The 24,491-nt window shown below is 39.1% G+C and overlaps 1 protein-coding gene across 1 annotated transcript; it reads left to right on the top strand.

The window, feature by feature from the left end:
* The first annotated feature begins 3,019 nt into the window (after positions 1–3,019).
* IL6 (interleukin 6) lies at positions 3,020–17,440 on the top strand. Its single transcript, XM_033930886.1, has 4 exons — positions 3,020–3,081; positions 10,463–10,576; positions 10,703–10,849; positions 15,187–17,440. Exons 2-4 carry the CDS (start codon positions 10,496–10,498, stop codon positions 15,367–15,369), a joined length of 411 nt encoding a protein of 136 aa, XP_033786777.1. The 5' UTR covers positions 3,020–3,081; positions 10,463–10,495; the 3' UTR covers positions 15,370–17,440.
* The last annotated feature ends 7,051 nt before the right edge of the window (positions 17,441–24,491 follow it).

Raw genomic sequence — 24,491 nt, 5'->3', positions numbered from 1 at the left:
TGCTCTAGCCCCTTACTCATCCTGTACGTCTGTTAACTAGATTGTAAGCGCTACTGAGAAGAGACTATCTTTGTATGTCTTAATGTACAGTGCTCTGTAGGTCTAGCAATGCTATGGAAATGATAAGTACATAATAAGGCTCTTGACAAAGTATTCAAAGGCAAGGAAATAACAATACAAAGATCAGACTTGTCCACGCACTCATTTCCTCAGTGGTCAGTTATGATGCGAAAGCTGGCCACTACAAAAACAAGACAGAAAGAAGATTGACTCATTTGAGCTTTGGTGCCGTGGACTGCCAGAAGAACTAACAAATCGATTCTGGAAGAGATCAAACTGGGTATGTCACATAAACAGAAGAGAGAGATCACTGGAGAAGAACATCATGTTTGGGAAGATATAAGGAAGCAGGTGAAGACACAACCTGCAATGAGATGTTTATGTTTATTAGTATTTATGGACCACTGCTCGATATATCATCGTAGCGGTTTACACAGTACGTACCAATATGATACTAACATATCCCCTGATTGAGGTGGAATTAAGGGTATGCCAATCCAAAAAGATGTGTTTTTAACAGATTTCTAGATTTAATATATGAATAATCCCAATGGCAACGAATTCCAAAGATAGGGTACTCGTGCAAAAAAGGCAGAATTGTGTGTAGAGGTTAATCTCACTAAGTGGACTGAAGGTAAGGATAATTGGTTACCATTGATGGAACGCAAGTTTCTTGCTGATTTATACGGGATCAAAAGATTAGCTAAATATTCTGGTTTCCCTGTTCTCAATGCTTTGAAAGTCAGGGTCACAGCTTTATGCATAAGTCTTGACTTTATTGGGTTCAATAAAATTCCTTCAGGAGTGGAGTGATGTGGTCTTATCTACGGACATTTGTTAATATCCTAATGGCAGTATTTTGGAGAGTCTGCAATTTTTTGAGAGCTGCTTTTGGAAGACCAGTGTAAATAATATTGTAATAATCCAACTTGGAGATAACCAAAGTGTGTATCAAAGACTCACAAGTTTTGTCTATGTAAGGACATATCAATTGAATTTGACGTAACGATGCAAAGCAAGGCTGGACACGTTGAAAACAACCATGACGTTGGAGGACTTTTCTGGACTAGCACAAAGCCGATTTCTTTTTAGATCTCTAATTCATCCATTTTGCTAAGACTTGAACACGAGTCGAATGCACCTAACAACACTAGAAGCAGTAAAAAGCTCAGACACCACATTAAACACCAGAAAGCTAACCAGGATGACACTTCTGTGGGAAAACACTTTGCAAGGACTTTATGGTTAGAATACCAATAAATTTTTAAAACAAACCGGGAGCATAAGACATTTGAAGTTAAGATAATGAAATATTTTGACACAAGTAAAAGAAGTCAACAGAAATCTGGGCTTTCACTTGCATTATAAACCATAAAACTATACTAATTTGTCGCCGTCTGACTTTCCTGTTTCTCACCCCTATACCTGCCGTACACTTCCCCCATGAGACTATTAGTGGAATGTTTTTATGTTTCACTTATATATTCTGAGATACCGGGCAAGTCACTTAATCCCCACATTGCCCCAGGTATATAAGATAGATTGTGAGCCCACCGGGACAGACAGGGAGAAATGCTTGAGTACCCGAATTAACTCATGTAAACCATCCTGAGCTCTCCTGGGAGAACAATATAGAAAATTGAATAAATAAATATTGTCATTTTATTTTACTTTTATTTCTGTGGATTATCTTTAAAGGGGACTGAGATATTAGCCTCACAATTTTATCCACGTGTAGGTTTGTAAAACGGGGCAACTACACCTGGCAGCATCAGCATTTACATATGGAAGTTGCCAGATTGCCATTTTCATGTGTAAGTGGCAGTACCTTCACATGAAAGCTGCCAGGTCCCTGCCCTTCATTTCTTTTCCAATGTATATCTTTGTAAAATGTCTACTTTAAGTGGCATGCCAGCAAACAGAGCTCTGCACTGACAAAACCTTTTCTAAAATGCCAACACATTTGAGCGCATCTCGCCCTGGAAATCTTGATTTTGTTATCTATTATTATTATTAGGATTTTTTTTTATATACCGCCTATCAAGGTACATTTTATATAAAACGGGATTTCACAAATCCCAACAAAATAATCTTGGCTTTGAGGTATTCTTTATGGGTTTTCACCAGTATTTATCTTGAAATGTTGGTCCCACTTAATATATTAGTTGGTAACAGAAATGTCACTATTTGGGTGGCATGAACATATGAGATATGGCAGGAACAACCGATATCTGCTAACATAATCGAGGGGGGAAAAAAACCTCCTTTTAGCACTGGCCCACGACACAGGCCTGTCTCTGAAAGACTTTCCCCGGAGATCAGACATCAGAATAAAAGAGACAGGATGCCGTGAAGAAAATACACTATGTGCCAAGATATCACAGTATTGAAAGTTAGAGAGAATTCAGGTTCTGGCTAAGCTGTTGCAATTTCCGAGTTTCGGAGAAAATTGATATCCGCTTAAAGACCTGCCGGACAAGTTGGGAGGTTGTGATGACCTCATTGCGACCTCATTCAGGAGAGCCCGACAATCGTCTTCCCACAATCGCCCCTCCCCCGCCCTTCACTTGCAAAACAAAATGATGGATATCGGACTTTCCCTGGAAAACATGAATAACTCCGGAGCCCAATAAATACAAGAGAAAGGATGGAGCAGGCAGATCACTCTCCTCCGTGGAGCCCAAACCCGGCTGCCAACCCCGAAAGGAAAAGAGCCGAGAAAGCAGCATGGAGTTCCGGCCCAGAAGTAAGTAGGCAGGAGCCTGGGGAGAGGGGGCGGCGGGCGGGAAGGCTGCTGGGTGCTCACTGTGCTCTTCCCTGTGTCTTTTGGCAGGCACCTCCTCCCTGGCAGCCGTGGTCCTTGCGGGGCTCCTGCTCCTGGCTGCCAACCGGAGCCCGGCGCAAGCAGCTGCTCTGTCACCAGCCGATTTCTCCGGGGAGGAGCTGGACGACACCCCGCCTCCCGAGCACTTGTCCTTAGCCTTGCTGATCCAGATCGAGGCGGCTGCCCTGAAAGTCGAGGTGAGTGCATCACAGCTCAGACTAGAAAAAAAAGTTCCTAAATATGCACGGGCATGGCCCACCCAGATTATGCGCCCCCCCCCGACCCTTTGCCCTGTTTCAGAACCCCACCGTGCCCCCCCCCCCCAACAAGGTCGCGGTTGAGATTTTAGAAGGCGGGAGCCAGAGGGCCGCACTGCTACAGCAGGAAGAGAGGAGAAACCTGGAAAGCAGGGAGAGAGACAATCTGGACCAATGGCAGTAGGGAAAGAAAGATGCCGGATCATTTGTATGTATTGATTTCATTCGTTTTCTGTCCTGTCCTCCCCAAAGAGCTCAGAACGGGTTACAGGTTAACATACATAATATACAGGTTGCAGATTGCAATTTGCCATAGTTACAGTTCAAGGTTTTTCAATTCAATGGACATATCCTAACTGGACACATACTAGGGATCTAATACTGCTCACAGAAACTGCCCACAAACGATCCTACAGCCACTTCATTCCACACCTCTGGAACCAACTCCCCCCCCCAACTTAGACAACAGAACTCATTATTAACATTCCGTAAATCGGTAAAGACCCTCCTCTTCAACTAAAGATCTCCTCTGTCTTCTCCCCCCCTTACGCCCCACCCCTCCACTCTCCTATCACCTTCCCAAACTCCAGTATAACCCTCTCTTACTCTCTCCACTAACAATTTGTACCTAAACGCATATAACTTTCCTTAAACTAAACTACTGTATTTCCCCCTTCTCTCTTTCTGCTATACTCTTCCTGTATTAAATTCTCTCCAAAATCTATAAATCCAATCACTAAACCTGTTGTATTACTTATATGTCTAGTTACTCTCCACTGTGTATGTTCATTTGTAGACCGTTCTGAGCTACTGGGAGGACGGGATAAAAATCCAAATAAATAAAATAATAAATAAATATATATATATATATATTATACAGGTTACAAGTTACATTTGTCCGTTTACAGTGCATGGGGGTTGGGAGGATTAATGGAGAGGTGACAGGAAGGAAACAGGAAAAGATTTGAGAAGGAGGCAAAAAAAAATTGAAGAAAGCTGCACCTGAAAGATCACTTCTTATCTTGTGCTGGTTTGGCACTGAAAAAGAAAGGAGGTGAGAAATTGCAGATGCTGAGTATTTATGCTGAGTATCCCGGTGAAAGGGGTTGGGAACTGTGCCTTGTGCCTGTACACAAGAGCTGATCATTAGGCACAGCTCATCTAGGCAGGCCCAATACAGTTCCTGATCACCAGAGCTCTTGGGCAAGTTTAATTTCTTTTTGTTTGAATACAATATGGATGCAGCTGTTATGTGTGTTGTGTGTGTGTCCTGCGCCTAATAGCTGTATTCTGACCATAGGCACGGGATGTACTTTCACACAAAACACGCACAAACAGCCACTGGCAGCGCCAGACCTACCAGAAAATTTTGCCTGGTATGAGGTGGATGTTAGAGAATGACACATGGACAATTTTTTCCTCATCCCCACAGGAACTCAATTTCCCCGTCCCATCCCCATGAGTTTTGTCGCTGTCTCCATCCCTGCCTCCATTCCTGTAAGCTCTGCCTTAACTGCATAAGCCTCAAACACTTATGATTTTAAAGTGTTTTGAGGCTTGTGCAGAACTTGCAGGAATGGGGCAGGGACAGGAAAAGAACTCACCGGAATGGGAAAATGAGCTCCCACAAGGACAGGGAAAAAATTGTCCCCGTGTCATTCTCTAGTGGATGTTCCCTTCTGTGCATTATATAGAAGTGCTCATTTTAATACTAATGAGCTCCTTGTAATGCATTTGCAGAGGGTTTTCAGTGGCTGCTATCCTGATTGGTAAAAGCACCCACCTGAGAACCCTTTTGGGTATCAGAGGCTGAGCTTCCTTATAAGATGGCACAGCAATCTTTCGAGCATCAGGGCCCAAACTATAATAACCATATTCACCGGAATAGAGAAAATATCTGATAATGGTAAACCACTCTCGATATCTTACTCCTTACTCATATAGTACCGATTGAATTTCCTCTGAAGAAGTTCTTGGTTCATAAGTAAAGGGAACTTCTGTAGTTTAAAATATCTCACTTATTCATCTTAAAACTACTTAAAATTGCTTAGTCATAAATTGCCAACCACTACCTTTTTCTTTATTCTTTTTGCTGAGGTCAGTTTAAAAACACCAACCATTTCACATTTCATAGAAGCAAATGTTCATCTTATATCACGTTTCCCAAATGGCACTAAAGGAGTTAAAAAAAAAAAAAAAAAAAAAATCTATCAATTCAGAAAACGTTTGAGATCTGAAAATGGTATGAAGTTGAATTTGGAGGGTAAGATGTTAGTCTCTCCTGTTAAGATTGGAGCAAAAAGGCTGTCTGTACTACTGTAGCAGGTGCCAAGCTTTGGAATGCGCTACCTGGCATTCTGCGATTCTGCGATGGGAGACTGAACTTTTAGAAAATGTTGAAAACGCAATTATTTGTCAATGCCTTCATGTGCTAATACTATTTGCCGTTGAAGCCTTTCCGTCCTGTAAATGTTTTTATGGGATTTTGTCTTTCCATCTTGTAGGATGAATTTGAAAAAAGATTTTAATAATGATACTGTTAGTTAATGTTTTATTGTGTTTGTTCTGTCGAAACATATTTTAGTATTATTTTTTTTAATCTTTATTAATTTTCAAATATTAACAGTGCAATACAATGAATTTAAACATAAACAAATAAAAAAAACGCACTTTAAATATACAAATAATTCTAAAAACAATCATTTTCTCCCCCCTCCTCCCCTTAACTAATAAAAGTAGAAATATATATATAATTTCAATAAAATAGATAAAATAGGTATAGCAAACAATAATGCTTTTCCCACCCTGTTTTAGTATTTTTAATATGTATGCATATAATTTTGTAAACCGCATAGTTTTTATGTGGTATATAAATTTTTAAATAAATAAATAAAAATTACACTAAATTCTTATATAGCACCAGAAATCCATAATTACTGTATAACAATTTTGTATTATCCCTAGCTATGCAATGCAGCAGGAAAATCCTGTAGTCCCCTTGATTCTAAACATGGTACAAGCACTGCCATGTGTTTATTGCTTTGAAAGCCTAGCTCCTGATTCATTTATTTATTTCATTTTCTATACCATTCTCCCAGGGGAGCTTGGAATGGTTTACATGAATTTATTCAGGTACTCAAGTGTTTTTCTTTGTCCGGGTGGGCTCACAATCTGTCTTAATGTACCTGAGGCAATGGGGGGAAGGATTAAGTGACTTGCCCAGAGTCACAAGGAGCAGTGGGGATTTGAACCCACTGCCTCAGAGTGCTAAAGCTGTAGCGTTAACCACTGCGCCAAAGGGTTCATCCATCAAAAAGCTGTGGGCAAAGCAAACCTTTCCCAGTGCTAAAAGAAGGGGGGGAGGGGGAAGTAGGAGCTAATGCAGGACTTGAGTTTGATGGGGAATGGCTATGTCCCTGGGCTTTTTCAGCTGCTCACTGGGTGGCACTGATATCTAGATGACATTCCAGAATGCCCAGGCCTGGTACCCACCCCCTGGTTCTGACACATGAAAGATCTAAATGTTGCCAGAGTAGTGGGCAGTGCCTGGAACCAGAGCCCAGATTCCATTCTGGGTCCTATTCTAGCACCACACAGTGAATTAGAAGAACTGATCCCACAATACCAACTGTGCCTAAAGCAGCTGGACTTATGCTGTGAGATTTTGTTATTAGCATGTATGTTTTCTACTCTGCTTAGATTTTTGTTAGGTGGACTAGAAATATTTTTAATCAGTTTCTGAAACTAGTGTTTCACCTGCTTCTTAGCTTCCCTTAAGGTTCATCCCTTTAAAAAAAAGCCCATAGTTCACATTTTTAAAAACCTGTTCCCCTCAGTCCTTCACAAATATGAAAGTGATACCTATAGGAGGTCAGTGTAGCAGCACTTACTTAGATTCAGAAAGGTGGGAGCAGCTGAGTAAGAGAACTGTTCAGAAACTTCAAATATTAATGCTTCCTCAGAAATTAAAGAATAATCATAATCTATGTTCCCCCTAAGTGGAGCACATTAGCATTTAAAAATCATCATTTTCCGTGTTCGTGTATGTTCAGTTCTAATCCCATTTTATGACTTTTTTAGCTTTGACTTTTACAGCATGTGATGAGCATTGTATTATCTGCATAGTGCAGGTTGTTAGTTTCAGCTACCAACTTTAAAACAGGATACTCTCTTCTTCCAAATTTGCTTTTCTGAAAATGGCTTTCACCATAAAAGTTCAAAAGGTAAGGTGACAAGATGTATCCTTGCCTGACGCCACATTTTATTGGAAACCAATCAGTGCTGCCATATTCAGTTCTCACTGCAGCTTCTTGGTTTTCGTAGAGGTTCTTTATCAGCTGAATCATGTGTTTGGGTATTCTCATTTGTGCTAGAGTTCTCTGTAGTTTATCGTGATCCACACGGTCAAAAGCTTTGTTGTAGCCAAGCAAAAGTATAGGGGCTTTTTGGTATTTGCTCTTCTCCAATATCCAATTAACATTTGCAATGTCTCTCATTCTTTGACCTTTTCTAAAACCAACCTGAACTTTGGGTAGTTCATGCTTAGCATATGATTGTAGCCTTTGTTGTGTTTTCAGCAATATTTTGCTTGCATATGGAATTAATGCACTAGTTAGTCCTTGGCGTCACCTTTCTTAGGTATAGGTATGAACAATGATCTTCTCTAGTTGGCTGGCAATGTTTTTTTTCCTTCCCAGTCTGATAGTCGAGTGAGGGCCACTATGGCACCTTCTGAGCCTTTGATGAATTCAAATGGAATACAATTGATACCAGGCGACTTGTTTTTCAATAAAGCTTTAATTGCTGCTATGTCTTCTTTTAAAATATCTAGTGGTTCTTTGACAGCAGTTTCTAGTTCAATTTTCCCAATGTTATCATTGTTACATTTTTTTTGTATAAATTTTCTGTATATTCTTTTCATCTCCTTTTTAATGCTTTTTGGATCATTCAATATCATTCCATTGGCGTTTAAGCATCTCCAATCGAGTTTGGAATTTCTGCTGCAATCTCTTAACATCCTGATATGCTAATCTGGCTTTTCCATTTTACATGTTAAGCGATCAATCAAATATACAATAAACTTGAAACTTGAAATATCGTTCTTTGTCTTGCTGATCTTGACGTCTTAGGAAGTTGTTCCAAACCTTTTATCATTTTTGTCACCCTTCTTGGTACCTTTTCTAATTCCGCTACATCTTTTATGAGATATGGCGACCAGAACTGTACACAGTATTCAAGTTGCGGCTGTACCTTAGAGCAATACAAGGACATATAACATTTTCATCTTTGTTTTCCATTCCTTTTCTGATAATTTCTAACATTATATTTGCTTTCTTAGCCGTCGCCGCCACACATTGAGCTCATTTGATTGAAAATAGCCCTGTCCTGTCCATTTGAGTTCACTTATCCCTATTGGTGGTGGGAAGGTTTTTTCCATTGGCTTCTAACAACTTCCTTGGTTCATTCTTTGTACATTCCATGTTCCTATGTTGAGAATATCTTTAGATTCTGATCTCCTTTTTCTGTCCAGCAACATCAGTATCAAGATGTCCTGCTGGCTTTGATCTGTTGGCTTCACAAACACTGGGCATACTCTGGGTGATGATCAGCTCTTCCCTAGTAGCATGGCGAGTGCCTTCTGACTTGGGGAACCATCTTCTAGTATTATACTGTAAACCGCGTCGAGCTCTACGAACGTGGAGATGATGTGGTATACAAACCTAAGGATTAGATTAGATTAGATTAGATTAGTTGTTCATACATTTTAGATGGTCATTTCATGGTCGCTCATAAAAATACTGACCTGACCTTCAAACAAAATTAAACTATAAAAAATTAGTTAACACTAAATCAATTACCATATGTGTGATGCTATTTTGTACTTTATACAGAAATGCATTGCTAATACTAGGATTATTGGATTTTAGAACTTGTTCACACAGACACAAAAATTTGCATACATCCGGACACTCCTTAGAGTTAGATAAGGGGGAGAAAGGATTTTTAAAAGAATTTGGTACATTTTATCCACAAATTAAATTATCTATTAAAGCTACAACTGTTGCTTTATGAAATGTAAAAAAAAAACCACCAAAAAAACCTACAGGAGCACTCAGAATTGGGCACATTTTATAAAACAATGTTTGGTGCCAAATTCCATGCCCAAATTTGGGCAGAAGGATTCACACCAACTGAAACCTGGTGTAAATTCTCATGCCTAAATTAGGAGTGGATCTCCTCATTCTGTAACATTGCGTGCAAGTTCCCGGAATGCCCCATGCCCCCCCCCCCAATGTCCATGCCTCCTTTACAGAGCCACATGTAACATTTATGCAAATCCCAGCACCTACACAGGCATGAATATATTTAAATTAATGCTAATTAGTGCCAATAATTATTAGTGCTCATTTATCAGTGCTAATTGGCTCATTTGGCAATTAAATTATGCATGCATCCAAATCTGCACACACAGTTTTAAGCACTATATAGAGAATTAGAGCCCTGGATTAACCATTAAGTATAGAAGTACAGCCCAGATGTCGCAATCCATCCTTCTTTTTCTGGAGCCATATGGTAACTCTGCTTTGGGCACTATGAGAAGGGTTCCCCTTAGCTATCATACCTTAATTTGTTCACTGCTGTCCAGAGTTGGCTCAACCTATGGACCAGGTGAAGCCCTGGCCCAAGGTGCCAGTGATAAAGGACGCTTACATCCCAGTGCAGTCTACCTTCAAGCTTCAAGAGGGATAGATGCCGAACTGAGGTTTTGGTGCTTTTTATCATCAGTGCCCTAAGTCAGCGCCTTGATTGGTCCAGCAAGAGGGGAAGGCTTGAGAGAGAGAGGAGGGGGAGGAGATACTGGATCATAGGTGGAGGGGGAGTGAAGAAGGAGAAAGATATCAGATTGGGGGTAGGGGTGCCAGCTCTACTGCTGTCTGCCACAACCATTATCCAACATGAAATTCAGCGTTTTTCCAATCATTAGAAATATAGCTGATGTTTTGTCTCGTATAATAATGATATTTCTCAGCACATATTGACTCTTAGGGGGGAATTCATCAAAGAGCGCTAAACACATTAGCATGCACTAACTGCTAAAAATGCCCATTCCTAAGGGCATCCTTTGATAAATTTCCCCTAAATGCCTGTCAGTTAAGCAATGGAAGGGCTGAGGAGCACCATTGTTGGCCTGTGCTTAGGACATGAGTTGGCCTATTCCAGCCCTGTATGTGGCACTTTCTCAATCATACTGCTTCCTGAACTTATACTTTGTGACTGTGCAATAATAACTTTTTTTCTCTCTTTCTATCTCTTGTTTTAGCTGTGTAATAGATATACTGTATGTGATAACAGCATGGAAGTACTTTTACAAAACAATCTGGACCTCCCAAAGATTAGAGAGGAAGATGGATGTTTCCGATCTGCGTTTAAACGGGTAAATAAGAAATTGCATATATCCTCTGATTTCCCATGCACTTTGTTCATGTAGAACTTCATGATGCCCAGACTACACATTTGTATTAATATCAATTAATAAAATATGATCACACTATTATTGCAGGAGAAATGCTTGAAAAAGATCTCCAGTGGTCTTAAGGAGTTCAAGAAATACCTTGTCGCTGTGGAGCGCACATTCGCTACTGAAGGGGAACTATCTGTATCCTTACAGCGCAAAACAGAGTATCTAGCAGTGATGGTAAAGCTGCAGGTGAGTTCATTTTTACAATGTATCAAACTAAAAAAAAGAAAAGGGATCGTGTAAAGAAAGTCTTATTTCACTTTAAGATATCATATTTGCCTCTCAGATGGATCACTGTTTCTTTATGGAAGTTTTCCCATTTTGTTTGTCTGTATATACTTGTGTTTCATCAAAAGCAGCTCGAGGGCACTGCTGATAATAAATTCACTTTGATAAGGCTATAGGACATGAAGAGTTGTGCAATTCCTCATTTCTTTACTTTACAATCTATGTCCTCTCAGCAGGCTTATTGAGATTTATTAACTGCCTTTATGAAGAGATTTGCCTCAAGATGTTATACAGCCAGTACAGTTTAACAAAAAGCTTACAATTTTGTTAACAGGTAAACTTGGAATCAGCACATAGGACTACCCGGAAATAGTGTAAATTATATACACATTTAACAGCAGTGAAATTCAAACATCAGAGATATAATGCGAGGGTTGATTCATAAGTCATGGCAACTATTTTTTTTCTCTTGAAAATCTGCCAACACTGGAAATTTAATATATACGTTTGAAAGTAATTCAAATTGACATGTAATTCTTAATATTGCCACTAGATGTCAGATGAGTGCAAGAGTCTCTGTAGGGGAGAAGCAAAAAACATGACATTTGAAATCATTGTTTTAACTGTTAACATCCTTCAAAGTAGTCTCCCAGGTTGTCCACAGTTTGTTGCCATTGATGGAGAAGGCGGTGAACACAATCAGCTCCATTTGGAGCTAAACAGTTTATACTTGCACTTTGTTGTTCATGTTGTACCCTGTATGCCAGTGGTTCTTAAACCTGTCCTGGGGGACCCCCAACCAGTCGGGCTTTCAAGATATCTGTAATGAAAATGCATGAGGCAGATTTGCATATAATAGAAGTGCCAGGCATGCAAATCTGCCTCATGCATATTCATTACAGATATCTTGAAAACCCAACCAGCTGGGAGTCCCTCAGGACAGGTTTAAGAACCACTGCTGTATTGCCATAATAAAATGATGGTTTCAGATGTCATGTTCTTTGCTTCTCCTCTACCAGAGACCCCTGTACTCATCTGGTGGCAATATTAAGAAGTGCATGCCACATACTTTCAAACGCATATATTAGATTTCCAGTGTTGGTGCATTTTTGAGAGAAAAAGTATAGTTGCCAAGACTTATGAATCAACCCTCATACAATGAAACACCCAATAAGCATTAGAACATTCAGATAACATAGCTATGATGCTAATGCTTTTCTACAATAAAGCTTACCATTTAGCCCAGGGACCAAGTGCAGATATATAGGTAGATGGGGACAAGATGGGCAGTACAGAATCAGACATTTGATAGCCAAATTGAGAGCCTCACACATACTATGCAAGTGAAAAACTGCATTTATTTGCTGAAGTTAATAGTTCACACCACAAAAAGGAAACCTACATGAAAAAATAAATAGTACATCAATACATATTTTAATTTTTTAATTTAATCTTTATGAAAGAGAAAGCTGATCTGAAAAATGATTATTTAGAAGTTATTGTAGTCAGGCACATTAAAATTCTGCAGATTATACCCCTCTAAGTTGCAAGACTTCAATCATCTACCTTCGTACTACAGAAAAGTAAATCATAGTGACCCTTTTATAAAGTTCAAATGTACACCAAATATATGAGAGTTCTTCAGAAAGTTTCCACACTTTCATGTTTTCGTGGGAAATGGTTGGGACGGGAGAAGTGGTAAGAGGGGGTGTCATAGAATGTCACCCCCTTTTTGCCTTTCCACCCGTCAAGGGTTGTAAAAGTAAGAAATATCACGATCGGACACTTTCCTTCCAAGCAGCCTTTTACGACAAGGTTTTTCATCATCTTCTTACGTCACATTTTTCTTTTCATTTCAGAAAACAATTAAAAATTCATCTCTCTTCAAAATTTATAATCAACTACTTTCTTTGATCCTAAATATTTTGTTTAACTAATTAACCTTTTGTAAACTGCATTGAAATCCATGGTTATGCGCTATAGAAATCCGATTTTATGTTATGTCAGTCAGGTAAGCCGGCTCACCTTGCAGGTAGTGATGTAATTTGCTTTTGAGATATTTAATAGTGTGCTTAAAAAAAAGTGTTGAAACTTTTTGAAGATATCTCGTATAACAACAACAAGAACAACAAAAACACTACAGCTTTTATTTAAATTATATGAAGCAGCTTCAAAGAACACAAAACAGAAATTCCAGTAAGCTTAATTTAAGGCTGCAGTGTTGTTTGATATACGTTCGGTGTTGTTTTGAACCTTATACGAGGGGGGGGGGCTTTATGATTGTTCATTTTTCTGCAGTATGAAGGTAGATATCAATCTAAGCTTTAATCTGGCTGATTTGAATGTACCAATCTGCAAGCACCATAACATAGGAATCCTTCTACATAATAATTTTTCAGAAAAGCATTCTCTTTCATAGAAATTAAAAGTTTGTATCATTCCAAGTTTCCAAGTTTATTTACATTTTAATATACCGACCATCATTATGTATCTGGCTGGTTTACAAAGCTAAAAACATAAAAGTAAAATGGGGTAAAAAATAAAACATGAAGTAGACGAGGACGATGACATACATGAGTTTGGGGGAGAGAGGGGAGGAAAGTTTATAATTACATCGTAAAAAATAAAAGTAAATGAAGGTATGAGGGAAGGGGAAAATATACCAGGAGAGGGTGTCGCTTCATAGAAGATGTTCTTTATGTGGGCTGATTTGCAGTTGAAAAGGGATATTGACAAGCACTATGAAATGTGTCTTGGAATAAGAAAGTTTTTAGTTTAGTTTTGAATTTATCGAGAAAATTTTCTTGGCGAAGATGAGATTGACTTGCTATCCTTCTATATTGCTTTGTGTGGGCTTAGATGAGGAAATCAATTGTATAGATTTGTGATGAATCTAGAAATATTCAAAACATTTACCCCTTATTCTACAAAACTTCACTAACGGTTTTTAGCGCAGAGTTCCTATGAGCGTCGGGAGCAGCGCGAGCCATTCAGCGCGGCTCCCTGTGCTAAAAACCGTTAGCATTATAAATATGTAGTCATAAACATTCTCATTCACCTTAAATGAATTCCATAAAAACCATATGAATTTAATAAAATTGTTATTAAAGACTTAATTCCATTGATAGGCCATGGCACTATTTAAAAGATAAAAAAATCCATGGATGATATTAAAACAGTGTGAATGATTATTAACGTAAAATATGTAGCCACCAACTGGATGTGATAGAAGTTAACTAAAAACTTTATTAAATCAATAATTATACAAAATTTAAGCTTTGAGTATCTAAACCCACAAATTGGTTATTCAAATATAAATATATAAAAAAATAATAAAAATGTGTCCCATATAGTCATACCTTTTGGTAAATTTATTGGTGCCACTTTCAGAATCAGCGCCTAAAAAATTGGTGACAACTAGAATGGCGTTTAGTGCGATTCTACAAGGTGTGTATACCTTTTCTAGAATCACATTAAGCACCAGTGCATTGCATAACTTTTAGATGCACCCGTTTAAACCATCTTAAATGCCTGCACCTAAGTTGTGTGCGGATTGGTCATATTCTATAACAATGTGCATAACCTTTAGTAATGCCTAGGTCTGTGCCCTGTGACAACACATGGAACATCAGACTAACCTCTCTTGCCTATATTTCCTTATTTCTTTAACATTAAAAAATGAGTTTTGAAAAAATGAGGCATCAGCATCTTACCAAAACATTTGAATTAATACTCATATATAGAGAAACTTTTAATGGTATACTTTGCAGTTCATGGGTTTCCTTTTTATTTATTTTTTTTTTTGGGGGGGGAGAAACAGCCGATGAGAAGTAGCAATGTTGTGCCATCAAAAAAGCAGTATTGATAAGACTACACTTGGGGAGTGTGTGGTGCAATGGTTAGAGAACAGCCTCAGCACCCTGAGGTTGTGGGTTCAAATCCCACACTGCTCCTTATGACCCTGGGCAAGTCACTTAATCCCCCATTACCCCAGGTACATTAGATAGAGTGTGAGCTTGCCGGGACAGATAGGGGAAAATGCTTGAGTACCTGAATGTAAACCACTTAGACTAAAAGTGGTATATAAATGCTTAAATAAATAAATGTAAGGTTCATATAAAAAGACATTTTTATTTTATAGTTCTCATATCTGCATGTCCTTAATATACAGTAATTTTTTTTTTTAAAGAATCAAAAATGTTCAGATTATTTGGTTCCTCCTTTACATAAAGCAAGACTTATTATAAAACCCTTTTAACAGCTTGGTAAAAATAAATAATTTGGGTTTTTTGTCACAGATGAAAAATCCCAGTTCAGTGCCTGTGACAGATGAAGAGGCGTTTACGAATTATTTCCTACCAAAAAATCCCTGGCTGAAGAAAGTCGTCACTCGCCTCATCCTGCGAGACTTCACTCTCTTCATAGAGAAAACCATCAGGGCCATCCGCTTTCTCAGCACAAGGAGAAATCTTGATATATGAATGTTTTAATTTAAGTGAGCTCCTTCTATTATAAATCTGCTAGATTTGGCAGATGAAAAATGTTCTTTAAATGAAACATTCATGCCTATTTGAATTTTATTTATTATATTTAAAATATTTATTCATGCTTATTTATATAATTTATTGCTAGATGTTTTTATTTTTATTCCATCAACTGTGTTACAGTATCATGTGTACTGTATTTTGTTACAAATTTTGGGGTCCTTTTACTAAGCTGTGTATGGTAAATAATAGCAAGAGCTTGCTTTAACTTTAAAGGGCTTACTGTAGGATTCAAACCAAAAGGAAACCAACAATTCACCTTGTATATTTTCTGCAGTTTTGTTTTGGTTCTTACTGTGTAAGATTCACTCAGGCATCCTGTAGTAAGTTCCTAATCTGCATGCACAAACTGTGCACTAAAAACTGTTAATTTTTACACAGGGGGGGGCATGTCGGGGGACAAAGAGTGGACGTTTCTGCACTAATCAGTTAGCACAGCTATATTATTGCATGCCGATAGCACAAAATTTGAAATGAGCCTTTACTGCCTACAAAATGTGTCAATAAGTGCTCACAGGCTAATATTTTTTCAATGGCCATGCGCTAATGGCAAATTAGAAATACTACTTATATACACTACTACTGTTGAAATAAGACCACAGGGTGAGTGTATTCCGATCAATACTGCAAACATAACAATTGTGAGTGTTCCTCCTACTCTGCAAGATTGTTTGTATAAGGGTTGGAGTTTTTATGCCAATGGTTGTGATTACTAAGAAGTTAAAAAAAACAGACCTAAAAATTACATCTTACCCAGTATAAAACTATGTAATATACCTTGACTTTAAGAATTTCTTTTCAAGTGCTAAAAATAGCTACTACCTTAAATTCTATTTTACACAATTACCAAGAATGTCAAGAAATCTCTCTTTATAACAATTTTATAAAGTTTCTATCTAAAGAATATATATATTTAAACATTTTATATATAAAATAATTTCTCACTTGGGCATAGAGGTGAGCATATCATACATGCTGGATAATCAGATCATAGGACCTCCTATGATCTATATATCATTTCAGGTCCGCATCCTGAATCGAATGTTGTAATCATTTATGCTCCAATCCTCCTATCCACCACTTAAATCCATTATCCACAAGTGCTGAACATTTTTTTACAAAACCTTTTTGAGATTATTCAATATATAAGACAAAAAATATATAGGGCTTCTTATACGAAGGTGCGCAAACATTTTTAGCGCACGCACAAGATTAGCGTGCGCTAGGTGAAAAACTGCCACCTGCTTAAAAGGAGGTGGTAGCGGCTAGCGCACGCTAAAACCGCTAGCGCACCTTTGTAAAAGGAGCCCATAGAGTCTACCTGATAACCATGGAGTTATTCAATAAATATTTTAAGAAAAATACGTATTTTTATAAAGAAGGCAACACATCTTGGATGGAACCAGCCACCACCAACGTTGGCATATTAAATGTAAACTCACAATGCCTGCTGGTAAAGGCGTTTCAATCCTGAACGGATCTTCCTCGGGGGATAGTTGAGTTACTGCCTCTCAAACTGTTCCCACCCAAGAGCCAATGGTTGTGATTACTCCGAGGCTTTTTTTCTTCACCCTGTTATGTTTGCAATATTGATCCGTTATACACTTACCCTGTGCCCTTACTTTCTTTCAATAGTAGTAGTGTATATAAGTAGCAATATTTATTCTGTTGAAACCCTTATTTTTTGTATATTAACATTAGCACTTAGCCATTTTCCAGCTGCCATAAAAATGGACTTAGCGTGCTGGAAAACCACCAGTATGGGTATACTAAGGTCACTTCTACTGCAGCTTAGTAAAAGGACCTCTTTGTTCACGGTTTTGGACAGGCTGTTTTAAATCTCGGAATTATGTTTAAATATTTCATTATAAAAATGTGACTTAATTCTTCCTGCTCATACTTGAAAGATTTTATATACCAAAACGTGCCAATGTATTTGAAAATCTTGAAAGATATTAAGTTTAATATTTTGTATTTATATATTTGTAACAAATAAAAGTCACTTTTGAAACGCATAATTTGTCAGTTATTCTACAATTTGTCAGTTATTCTACAATTTTGACCAAATGAACTTGCCATGTTGCACTATACATATTTTGTACTTTATTTGCCTGGAATTCTAGTATCCTGCAGTGTAAATAATAATTTCTAAAGCCTAGATGCATTAACATATGAGGACAAACCTGGATCAGTCTATAAAGGAGATAGATACAAAGGTGGCCCATGAAGGAAGAGAAATAGGACCATTTGTAGAGGTTCATTTCAGGGTCTCATTTGCATAAGTCAGTAGGAAATGAAAGGTAGGGCTGAAAAGCAGGGGCATTGGTGACAATTACACAATGATAGGACCAGTCTTGGATAGACACAGTTATTATTACACATGGGTTTAGCTACTAAAGTGATAACTACAAAGTAAGCAGCTCTAATAATGGAGACTTTCCTGCTAATTTACAGGTAGGTAAGTATGAAGTATGGTAGAAGTGGTGTGCTCAGCTGCCCAGTTCCCACCTCAGAGCTGAGTTGTAAAAATTTCTCCTGTGAAGATACTTAATGGTTGTTTATAACAAAGACTGGTGCAAGAGACTATAATGTCACTGATTTAACAGAACAGGGCATGGTGAACTGTTAATGTCAAGAGCCGGAGTTGATCCAAAAACTCCACCTGCAGTCCAGAGTTTTTTTTTTCCTTTTAGGCAGAGTTTAAATTAATTTCAATCAGTGATTGAATTGAAATAGTGAAAATCTTTTCCACTAATTTCATTTTTTATAACTTACTAATACAAAGTAACCTCTCTCCAGGCCCAAACTGCCTCCCAGGTCTCAATCTATTGCGGATGATTCATCCCAGGCCTCATCTGTCACTGCCATGTTGTCCTTCCCATCTCTGGCCACTAATCTGATGTTCAAAGGCAGCCAATATTTTCAAACTGCATTGGAAGCAGAGCCAGTGCAAGGGCAGTGGGCGTCCTAGGCAAACCTTCAGTCTTACCTCCCCTCCCCACACACACACATTCATTTTCACACCCTTAGCCTATACTCCACCTCAAGATTTTGATAACTGAACTCATCAATCATAAAAATATAGGTTTAAATATATGCTAGTAGTTTTTCAAGCTTCTGCCCAGCTTTGTCTAATAGTTGGAAGATGTGATCATTTCACACTACAACCAAATTCCTAGAAATAATTTAAGATGTGTAACATCAAGTGGGAAGCTGAAGATTACCAATTGTATGTGGCAATATTCTGATATTTTTATAACAACCCCTTTAGAACTGGAACAATCCTAAATAAGCTAAAAATGTGCAAAGTAAGAAAATTAACACGAGAGAACAAACAAAGCTAATAAAAACAATGTTCTCTGACTCATATTTTATAAATGTTTTTCCACATCTAGCTGCTTTCTTTATGAAATAGATGAATACAGAAAACAAGTCCCTGAAATTATTTCTCATAGTAGCGTGGAGGAGCATAATCGAAAGGAACGTCTAAGTTCATTTTCGCCCAAATTGCAAGTTGTCCAAAGTAATAAAAATAGCTTAGGGCACATTTTCAAAAAATACGTCCAAATATTTTTTTGGTTTTGAAAATCGTCTAAATATACATCTGATTGTCCAAGTTGCTAAATCGTCCAGCTTTATACCACATTTTCGTCCAACTTTTCGTCCAAGTCAAAAACACCTAGAACAAGCCCTGTTGGACATGGGAGGGGTCTCCAAAGTGATGGACTTAACACCCAGACATGGCACCTAAATAGTAGGGTACCTTACAGGGCACTTCTGTGAACTTCACAAAAAGAGTGCCATGTCATCATCTCACTACAGCTCCCTTATAGGTCATGGTGAGCCCCCAAACCACCTCCAGAATCCCTTAGACCCACTTATCTACCACCCCAATAGCCCTTATGGCTGCAGGAGCCACTTATATGCCAGTACAAAAGGGTTTTGGGGGTGTATACTAAACTAAACCTTAAGTTTATACCGCATCCTCTCCATAATTATAGAGCTCGGCACGGTTTACAAGAGTTTAATAAAGGAAGGAGTAGCATAGAGGTGGTTGGATATTGAGTCCAGGGAGGAAGAGAACATTACAATTTTGTGACGAGCCTAGTTTTCAGATCTGCCTTTGCTGAAACCGTGCTGGCTGGTCCTCATCAGACCATGTCCGTCAAGGTGATCAATGATGCGGTCCTTATTCAGCGCCTCTACCATCTTTCCCGGTACCGAGGTCAGACTCACCAGTCTGTAATTTCCCGGGTCTCCCCTCGAACCTTTTTTGAAGATCGGCGTAACATTTGCCACCTTCCAGTCCTCTGGAATCTTTCCCGATTCGATCGACAGATTGGCTAGTAGTTGAAGCAGTCCAGCTATGGTCCCTTTCAGTTCCTTTGATGACCCTCGGATGGATGCCATCCACTCCCAGGAATTTATCGCTTTTAAGCCTATCAATCGGCCTGCATACCTCTTCTAGGACTGACCATTAACCCTGTCAGTTTCACATTTTCACTTCCAGCATATGTCCTCTTCGGTAAAAACAAATGCAAAAAACATGTTCAGTCTGTCGGCGATTGCTTTGTCCTCCTTTAGCGCTCCCTTTATTCCTTGGTCATCCAACAGCCCCACCGCTTCCTTCGCGGGTCGTTTCCCTTTAATATATCGAAAGAACGGCTTGAGGTTTTTCGCCTCCTTGGCTATTGTGTCCTCGTAGTCTCTTTTGGCCCCTTTTACCGCCTTATGGCACCTGCGTTGATGTTGCTTGTGCTTGTTCCAGTTTTCATCTGTTTTTGATCTTTTCCATTCCTTAAATGAGGCTTTTTTGTCTCTGATCACTTCCTTTACCCTCTACAGCAGGGGTGTCCAACCTGCGGCCCCGTGAAGTATGTTGTGCGGCCCCTGCCAAGAGCAATGCAGTGTTTTCCTCTGCTGCCCCTGGGTGTTTATCGTCTTGCTGGCTCCCTCCTCTGTCTTGCTGCAGAAACATTTTTTTCGGCTAATGTGGCCCAGGGAAGCCAAAAGGTTGGACACCCCTGCTCTACAGTGAGCCACGCTGGTTCTTTTTTCTTTTTCCTCTTTGATCCCTTGTTGATACGTGGTATATATAGATTTTGTGCCTCGGTGACTGTATCCTTAAAAAGAGACCAAGCTTGCTCTAGCGTCTTTACATTGTTTATCCTCTTCTTAATCTTCTTCCCCAACATGCATCTAATCTTTTCGTAATTCCCTTTTCGGAAGTTTAACGCCATGGCCATCGTTCTGGATTGATGTTTCGCCTCTATTTCTAGGTTGAAGCACATCGTATTGTGATCGCTGTTTCCCAGCGTCTCTTCTACTTCTATATCTTGTGCCAGCCCTCGCAGTCCATTTAGAATTAGGTCCAGAATTCCGTTTCCTCTTGTATTTTCCTTGACAAGTTGTTCCAGGAAGCAATTGCCTAGTTTCCAGGAACTTGGTCTCTCTAGCACCGCTGGAGGTGCCTAGGTTCCATGCTATCCCCAGATAGTTGAAGTCGCCCATGATAACTGTGATGCCTCCCTTGCAGTTGCATTTAATCTCTTCCATCATTTCTCCATCAATTTCTTCGCACTGCCCTGGGGGTCGGTACTCCTTCCCTTCACACCTGGAATTTCTATCCACACTTCTATCTGTTTCATGTAGAATGCTTATTTTGTTTGACTCAATCCCTTCTTTAACATATAATGCAACTCCCTCCAATTTGATCCACTATCATTGCAATGTAATTTGTACCCTGATGTTTTTAATGGAGTATTGAACAGTAGGAACCTGGGTCTTATTTCATTCAGCTTTGAGTAAAGAAAGAAAATTATCAAAAATAAACCTATTTTATATGGGGACAGATTAACCTCATACTGGAATCAACAATCCCTTTGACGTATGAGGCAATTATAGGTGGAACATTGCTGCATATCAAGCCTCCCATGGATCGCTACAAAGGCAAGCTTTTTTCCTAATTATGACAGGGATCACTATGCAAATGATAACCCACAATTAAAAAAATTGTGACCGCCTCAACTTTCCGTTTTGGTGGGCCAATTTATGTTTAGGTTACAAATAAAAAAAGATGAATGCTGATATGTTGGGGCATAGAAAATTATTTAAATTGGTTTGGGGCCCATTGACATCCTTTGTTACTTTAACATAGTTGTCTTTGTTTAAATTTTTTGTTTCTTTTTTGCACGTCCAGGACAGGGTGGGAGGGTGGGGGGATATCTTTTTGGTTTATTTCTTGATTAAATTGTTGGATGGGAGGGGAGGGATATTTTTCTACTGCATTGTTATTGATGGAATTTAAGTGCTTACGTTGAATATTATCTGTATAATTCCTGGCACTTTGTATTAGTTTTGAAAATTAATAAAGATTTAAAAAAAAAAAATTTTTAAATCACTCTTCAAAGCTTAGGGCTCTTCAGCTTGGAAAAGAGACGGCTGAGGGGAGATTTGATTGAAGTCTACAAAATTCTGAGTGGAGTAGAATGAGTACAAGTGGATTGATTTTTCACTCTGTCAAAAATTACAAAGACTAGGGGACACTCGAAGTTACAGGGAAATACTTTTAAAACCAACAGGAGGAAATATTTTTTTTACTCAAGAGAATAGTTAAGCTCTGGAACGCACTGCCAGAGGTTGTGGTAAGAGTGGATAACATAGCTGGTTTTAAGAAGGGTTTGGAAATTTTCCTAGAGGAAAAGTCCATAGTCTGTTATTTAGAAATACATGGGGGATGCCACTGCTTGCTCTGGATCGGTAGCATGGAATGTTGCTACTTTTTTGGTTTTGGCCAGCTAATAGTGACCTGGGTTGGCCACCGTGAGAACGGGCTACTGGGTTTGATGAACCTTTGGTCTGACCCAGTAAGGCTATTCATATGTTCTTATCCCTATCGTTCTGCCTAGAAGAAAACTCATTATAGTCGATACGGTAGAAAATGAGAAATTGCTGGCCTGACAGGTGAGTATATGTTCAACTGTAAATTACCACATATTATCCCTCCCCCTGTGTACTCAAACTACTCTCCAACCTTAACCCAAAGCTATCTTCTCAGAGCTCAAATATATTTTCCTTTCTAGACACCATATCATTATCAACCCTCTTCCATGCAAGCCAAGATTAGAAAGCCAGTCACTAAAATCTAATATCTCAAATGCATTGCCACCAAATTTATGTCCCTGGCAGTTATGCCTTTCATCATGTTCCTTCATATATCCCACCATTGCAAACCCATCAAATTGGTTGGCATTGTATCTTCTAGACTAGGATGGCTTGAATACCACCTGTTGTCATTGCTTCCTACAGTGACATAAATCAATGCTCCAGAAGCTAACCATTAAATGTACAAAAAAGAAAAAAGGGAGGCCAAAGAATGGCTATTGCTTCAGACTCTGCTTTGCCTCTTCTCTAAAGCCTGCTGTTTGAGATCACAAAAAAACCTTGGGATATACAGTGTACTCTGTAACCTCTGTTTCAGCCTTGCCCAACCTAGGGAGCAGTAGAAAAATAAAGTTCCCACTTGAAATAAAACAGTACTGAAATTCCTTCTCACCTTTTTAGTTTGCTTAAATTCTTATTTCAAAAGAATACTTACTGAAAGCAGAATTCTTGCCAAAAAGAACTATAGCAATTACTCTTAGTAATAAGTTAATCTGTTAAACATATACTCTCCCTTAAAGAATTTAGTGAAGTCCTAACATAATGAAGTGGTTTTCATATATTTAAAAATTTGACAAACCATACCCAAAGAGTTCTAATATGCAGATAGTGCCGACTTCTAATATAGCATTGTCCATGGTTCTCACTGCAAATGCCTGTTGAGGCTCACACTGCCAAATAAAAACCCCTGTAAACCAGGAACTATGTACTAAGTTATGAATTAATGCATATTAAATCAACTAGGGTGCATTAAAAAGTTTAACTTGTATTATATTTTTATTAAAATGTGTGTCATAAAAAAAAAAAAAAAAAATCAAGTTCCAGGTGGATTACAATATATATACATATATATATGGGTTTGTTTCCGGTAATCTGCTTTATTGTAATCCGCCTGGAACTCATAAGGGCTGTGGCAGAATATAAAAAGCTTTGTAATGTAATGTAATCTTTGCCGTATATACACCTGTATTTCTGACACTGTGAAATAGATTTTAGCATACCCCTTAGTAGAAAAATGCATAAGTATTTTAAACTTCTCTCCAAAGAAAAGCAAGAAAAACCTAACCACCGTAGCATATAAATGCACATATATATTTATGCCACACACATACACACACACACACACAGAACTATAGTTTGGAATGGACAACAAAAGCCAGGGTCTACTACACCACTGTTCTTCAACCGCCAGTCTGCGGACCGGTGTCAGTCCACAGAAAATTTCTGCCGGTCTGCGCAGGGCTGGTGAGATCGAGTCGGCAGTTAAATTTCCTGCCGACTGCGGTAGTGTTGGAAGGCTGCTGTTCCTCCCAGCCTAGGCCAATCAAGACAGGCTGCCGACGTCTGGGCCTTCCCTCTGTGAGTCTTGCCTGTTCGGAAACAGGAAGTTGAAATAAAATAGGCGGGACTCAGAGAGGGAAGGTCCCGACGTCGGCATCATGTCTTGATTGCCGCCCCTGCCGAGTTGCCGAAGAGGGCCACGGGGAAGGTGGAGGTGGAATGGAGAGAGCTACAGGTGCAGGTGGAAGGGAGATGGTCAGCATGCGCGGGAGCAAGATCATGGAGAGCCTTCGACAGTGGCCGTCTCCCCTCCCAGCAGCTCTTGTACTTGCCAGATTCATCGGCAATTTCCTCTTTTCCCAGAAGCGTCAACGGACCCAAGGCTGCCTAAGTAAATTGCTGCTGCAGGCAAGTACTGAGAGCTGTTGGAAGGGGAGGAAGCCATTGTTGGAGGCTGGGAAGCTGCTGGATAAAGGGAGAACTGCTACTGGACCTGGAGGGAGGTAGGAGAGATGCTGCTGGGAGGGAAAGGGATGGGAAGAGAGTTACTGTTGGATAGGGGGAGGAGGGACGGAAGAAGGAAAAAAGGAAGGAAACAGCTGGCAGGGAGATTACAG

Source organism: Geotrypetes seraphini, chromosome 2 (assembly GCF_902459505.1).
Source record: "Geotrypetes seraphini chromosome 2, aGeoSer1.1, whole genome shotgun sequence".
Taxonomy (NCBI): Eukaryota; Metazoa; Chordata; class Amphibia; order Gymnophiona; family Dermophiidae; genus Geotrypetes; species Geotrypetes seraphini.
The sequence above is the reverse complement of the archived record's forward strand: the minus strand, read 5'-3'. Positions and strand labels throughout refer to the sequence as shown.